The 6,000-nt window shown below is 60.5% G+C and overlaps 1 protein-coding gene across 8 annotated transcripts in view; it reads left to right on the plus strand.

Annotated features, from left to right (window-relative positions):
* TIAM1 (TIAM Rac1 associated GEF 1) overlaps window positions 1–3,655 on the plus strand; it is a 180,358-nt gene extending 176,703 nt beyond the window's left edge. For all 8 annotated transcript variants that reach the window (XM_036350041.1, XM_036350045.1, XM_036350043.1 and 5 more), the window contains one exon: window positions 1,371–3,655. In XM_036350041.1, coding sequence (XP_036205934.1) covers window positions 1,371–1,852 — 482 coding nt within the window. In that variant the 3' untranslated portion in view covers window positions 1,853–3,655. The remainder of the gene's footprint in view (window positions 1–1,370) is intronic.
* Window positions 3,656–6,000: the final 2,345 nt, after the last annotated feature.

The following is a 6,000-nucleotide window of genomic DNA, read 5'->3' on the forward strand; positions in this document are numbered from 1 at the left end:
ACTCACGCTCTGTTAGGCGTTGCTCCGAGAGCCCAGGGAGCTTGTCTCCCCACCTCCGTCCCCGTCTGAATTGGACTGCGAGCCATCCGCCTGCCTCAGGGATCACAGCGCTGTGTCGTCTGAAGTCCCGGGTGCCAGCCAGTAACCCAGTTAGACATTTCTGTTCTTTCCCGCGCGCCCTCACGCGCCCCCAGGCACAGGACAGCGGGGAGAACGGTGCCCATTCATGCTCCCCTCCGCGGCTCGTATTTTTCCATATTTTCACGATCACGTATCTATCCGTCTGTCATCCATCAGCTCGTCGTGTTTTTGACACATTTCTAAAATGCAGGCATGGGCCCCCTGTACCCCTACGCCCCAGCACCCCGCCCACCGACAGCGTCTCCAGGAGCCCAGTTTTGCATGTGGTCCTTCCCAGTGGAGAGGGCCGGGCCGCACTCGGTCGCTGTGGGCAAACGGAGCAGGATTGTTGTGGCCCCCCGGGGGAGTAGCAGGAGGTGTTCTTTCTTTTTTCCATTTTCCCTGGAAATGGTTTCCATTCCCCTCCTTGTTGGACCACGTGGGAAGGATGCCGGAAACGCGGCCCTCACCTGGGCGTTGCTGGCGCAGCAGCCACATCTCGCCAGGAGGGGGCAGCAGCGTCCCCATGTCCGTGTCTCCTGTGTTTGCGTGTGTGCATGTGCATGTGTGTCTGTCTGTGTGTGTGTGAGGTGGGGTGCGTTGGCCTGATTGATCGGGGGGCGTCTTCTGTTGGTTTTGATTCCTGGAGGAGGACGGGGCGGCAGGAGGGTCTGAGCTTTGTCCTGTCACCTACATAGCGCTCTGCCCATCGCCCCCGAGTGGCCTGTTTCTGGTCGCCTCCCTCGGGCCCTGGCGTTGTAACTGCTTCGCAAACGGGAGTCGCTGACCCAGGACGTTGTCAGGAGGGGCCGAGGGTGCGTTTCCTTAGCCTCGCGGGGCACACGGTCCTCAGAGGTGGGCGGTCCCCTTCCCGCTGGCTCTGAGAGGGGGGCGCGCCCTCCGTCCAACTGCGGGCCCCTGGACGGTGTTGAGTCCCCCAGGAAGACAGGTGGCGGGACCAGCCCCGCACCCTCCGAGCCGGTGCCTGGGGCCGTGGTCAGGGCCGAGCGCGGACTCCTCCGAGGTCAGAGGTGCCTGCAAGGTGCACAGGGAGAGGGGTGACCCGGCTCCCCATACCGTACCTCGTGTCCCGCTGTGGCCCCGCCCTCCAGCCGGTGGCTGTGACGCCCTCCCAGCCTGGCCTGTGAGGCAAGGACCCCGGGACCGCGAGGCGCCGGCGTCCGCGTGTCTGTGCGCCCGGCGTCCGCGCAGTGAGCGGTCTCTGTGTCTTTGTGTCTGTGTGTGCGCAGTGTCCGCGCCCAGCAAGTCCCTGGGCCGAAGGAGGCGGCGCCTGGCCCGGAACAGGTTCACCGTGGACGCGGACGCCGTGTCCGCCTGCAGCCCCGAGCGGGAGCCGCCCGGCGCGGGGGACACGGACCGGTGGGTGGAGGAGCAGTTCGACCTGGCGCGGTACGAGCAGCAGGACGACCTCAAGGAGACGGACATCCTCAGCGACGATGACGCGTTCTGCGAGGCCGAGGTCGTGCGCGGCGCCGAGGACGCGGACCCGGCGGACCCGGCGGACCTGGCGGGGCGGCTGCAGGCGGCCTCCCTGGGGCCGCGGGACCGAGGCCGCGGGGGCCCGGACGGCCACGCGTCGCGCATGGCGCAGCTCAGGAAGCAGGCGGCGCTGGGCGGGCCCGGCGGAGGCCCCGAGCCCGCGGGCCAGGAGGTCGTCTGGGTCCGGCGGGAGGACCTGGCCGCTTCCAGGACCCTGAACACGGAGATCTGACCCGGCTCCGGGCGCGTGTAGATCCCTGGCCCCGCCCGCCCCCAGGACGGGGTGTCCCCCGGGCGCGCTCTGCGCACACGGCGCTGGCGGCTGACTGTGCGATGGAGCCGCGCGGCCCCAGGGACACCCCGACACCAGATGGCATCGCTCAGCGCCTCCCCTCCCTCCCGAACACGCCGGGGCTTTGACCGACCCGGTGCATCGGGGTCGGAAGAATAAAATGGAAGACTCCGCTGCACGGAAGTCAGACGCCAGGGGCTCCGTGTGTGCAGATGAGCCGAAGGGGTGGCAGGAAAAGTGCACACATCACGGAATCCGAGGCCGGACACAGCGCCGCCTCCTGGGCGAACACGGAGCACGACGCACCGATGCGCAGCCACGCCTGGCGCCCCGCCCTCGCCCCCGCCCCCACGTCCGAGGATGTGTGTGTCCCAGGCAGCGCCCCACTTCCCCCCGACGTCCGAGGATGTGTGTGTCCCTGGGGTGTGTCTTGATGAGCCATGTTTTCTCTTCTTTGTGGGTCTGTGGCTGGTCTCAGCCGAGCCAGTGTTGGGCAGTTCTAGTTTTGCATAGAATTAATTACAAAGATGCCAAACTCTGTGAAAAGAGAGCCAAATGTATCACTTGAAGAAATAAAGATGCTATTTTTTTGTATTTTGCCTGAGAGGCAGGGGCACAAACAGGAGTTTTACAGTGTTAGCGTAACGCTGCGTGGAAGTGAGGATTTTACCTTTTACAGAGAGAAAGAGCGGGCGTGGTTCTATATTTATATATGAAAGGCCGACGAGATGCTCAGCCCAGGAGAGTTTGTTTCTTTGCTTGTTTGCCGGAGCCCCTGTGTGAGAGGGGTGCTTGGTTGAGTTACACAGGACACCCCACGGGGCAGCCTGTGCGTCTGCCTCAGGGGGAGCGGGAGGGGAGACACCTGGGGGTTGCCATGGCGATCATGGGTTGTCCGTCAAATTTACATCTTCATCCGTAGATTGCCCGCCCTTCCCTGACCTTCAGTCCAAACCTCTTAAGAAAACATGTCTGTGTAACGCTTTCTTCATGCCAACGAAACAGGGTAAACACGCTAAAAATCAACCCTCTGGACCGATTTTCAAGTAGGGAGAACAAAACCAAGTTAAAGCACTTTCCATTTTTTTTTTTTTTAAAGAAAAGATTTATAGCTTTCCCCCCCCACCCCCATTTCACAATGTCCACTTCCTAAGAAGGGTTTAAATAATATAAAAACTTCCTTTTTTGGGGAAAATATCTATTTGGTGTTGGACACATCAGTAGGTACTTTACAGGCTGCCTTTTACAGTAGCTCTGGGGTATCTTTTGTACAGACCGCGTGACTCTATTTGCAGACGCAGAGAGCTCGCACTCGCACTCGGTGCCGCTTGCTCTGCTCCCGCCGGCCGCCTCGGGTCCCCAGGGCTTTCAGCTTGGTCTTTGGAAACTTTTGACCCTCCTGAATTTTTGCTATATCTTCTGATTTTCTGAAAACGCTGTAGAATGATTGCTACTCCCCTCGTGTCTCCGCACTGTCCACGCGTCTCCAGTGGGTGTGTGGGACGGAGGCGGGAGCCCAGGCCGCTGGTAGCCGCTTCGGGCCGGGCAGCGGGTCCGCGGGGAGCCGGGGAGGGCGTGCGCAGGGGCGCCGCGTCGCGTGTACATAGGTCATGACGTGTCCATGTCCAAAGTTCTTATATATTTCTTTTATAAGCTGAAAGAAGGTCTATTTTTATGTTTTTAGGTCTATGAATGGAACGTTGTAAATGCCTGTCAGTCGAACAATAAAATGATCGGAAAGTGTCCGGCCAGCCTTGTGCCTTTCTGGGTCCTTAGGAGCCATCAGCGGGCAGAGCATCGGAGTAGGTTCTGGGATGCCTTCTCTTGCCCCTAAAGACCATGGTCCTCTAGGGAGACCTGAGTGGGTAGAAGCTTTTTATGAACAAATTTAAATTTATTTTTTTATTGAGGCAAAAATGACATGTTAGTGTCACACAACGATTGGGTGTTTGTATAATTGCGAAGTGACCCCGCAGTAGTTAGCATCCCTCGCTGGACGCAGTTATAGAACCTGCCTTCCCGAGACGGGGACATTAGGGTCCAGTCTCCTGGCTGCTTTCACATACTCAACACAGTGTTAGCTTAGCCACGTCCACACTCGGCAGGTCACAGTGTTAGCTTGGCCACGTCCGCACTCGGCAGGTCACAGTGTTAGCGTGGCCACGTCCACACTCAGCGGGTCACAGTGTTAGCTTGGCCACGTCCGCACTTGTTCCGCACTCGGCAGCTCACAGTGTCAGCGTGGCCACGTCCGCACTCGGCGGGTCACAGTGTCGGCGTGGCCACTCCCGCACTCGGCGGGTCACAGTGTCGGCGTGGCCACGCCCGCACTCGGCGGGTCACAGTGTCGGCGTGGCCACGTCCGCACTCGGCGGGCCATAGCCGAGGCTGTTCCTGAGCCCCCTCAGGCAGCCACACCCTGTTCTGACCCACGGGCTTAGGTTTCCTCTTGTTTTTTAAAAAACATTTTTATTGATGTCAGAGAGGAAGGGAGAGGAAGGGAGAGACGGGAACATCAGTGATGAGAGAGAATCATGGATCAGCGGCTTCCTGCACGGCCCCGGCCTGTGCCCTGACTGGGAATCAAACTGGGACCTCCTGGTGCCTAGGTCCACGCTCGGCCGCGCAGCCACACCCACCGGGCTGGCTTTGCTTTTCAGATTCCATCTATGAAACCACTTGGTATTTATCTTTTTCTGTAAGTGGAGCTGGAAGTTTTAATGAAAACAAACAAAAAGTATTAAAGTTGCTCAGCATCTTGGTCCCTGATTCCGAGAAGAGGAAAACAGCCCGGATACAGGTCTGTCCCAGTCTCCCGCCCCTCCCGCCGGTTGGCCAGGGTGCCAGGAGGGGCGAGGTGCAGAGCTGGGGCTGGCCTGTGGGGGGAGCTCTGGAGCCCAGGCTCCGGCTCCACACTTGGTCCCTGGGGTCTCGCCTCCTGGATCTTCCACAGAATCACACACAGAAAAGGCGGATGCGGCCCTGGGCTACCCTTCCCAGGCCTCTTCCTCCTCTTCCTCAGTCCCTTACAGGCCTTACAGGTCCAAGTGTACTCGCCCACACCTGCCTCCAGGGGACCAGGCTCCCCAGACCAGCAGACGCCTCCCAGAAGCGGGTGAGCCCTGGCCGCTGTTTGGCAATTTGCTTCTTTGTGGTTCATGGACTCAGGGCTGCATCAGCCCCAGATCCCTGGGGCTTGAAAGACATTCAGACCCCCACGCCCCCATCACACGCACGCACAACCATGCACATGCACTTACGTGCACACTCACGCACGTGCATGTACGTACACACACGCATAGGCATGCACACACACACCCATGCACATGCACGCACACATGCACACACACGCAGGTGCGTGCACACACTCATGCATGTGCATGTACACATACGCATAGGCACGCACACCCATGCACACACATGCAGGTGTGTGCACACATTCATGCACGTGCATGTACACACACACCCACGCACACGCATACACACGCACACAGTGAACCAGAACCTGCATTTTCACAAGATCCCGCGATTCAGGGGCAGGTTCAGGTGTGAGCAGCTTTGCTTGCGGGTGTCCTGATGAGGAGCCACAGCCCTGTGTTCTCAGGGCGTCCAGGCTCCACGGGGTGCCCTGGGGGAGGGTGCCCAGCCAGCCTGCACCCGGGGGGATTATTCCCACGGTCCGTGCTGGGGGCCAGGGGGTTTGGGCAGTTTGGGCTGCTTTCCTGTCCAATCACTGAGCTGCCAAGTCAAGGCCCTGGAAGCAACCGGAACGCCCGTGTCACACTGACCTCCCTCCCCCGGGTCCTGTCCCGGGGCCGCAGGACACGCATCCGCCCTCTGTCCACGCTGTCCTGGTTGGGCCGGGCCCCTCGGGTCTCGGATCAATCACCCACAGCGGTTACCGCGGCCGGGACCGCCCTGGCCAGGCCACTGCCCTGTAAGCGTGCCGTCCCCACCGGCTTCCCCAGGAGGCGTCCGTGTGGGACGAGGGAACGGAGTACCCAGAGCTCAAGCAGGGGAGTGGGGTTCACGCTGGGTCGTGGGTAAGTTCCTGTGCTCGGCGCCTGAGGCGGTGGCAGGAACCCTCC

This window comes from Myotis myotis, unplaced genomic scaffold (assembly GCF_014108235.1).
Source record: "Myotis myotis isolate mMyoMyo1 unplaced genomic scaffold, mMyoMyo1.p scaffold_m19_p_2, whole genome shotgun sequence".
Classification (NCBI taxonomy): Eukaryota; Metazoa; Chordata; class Mammalia; order Chiroptera; family Vespertilionidae; genus Myotis; species Myotis myotis.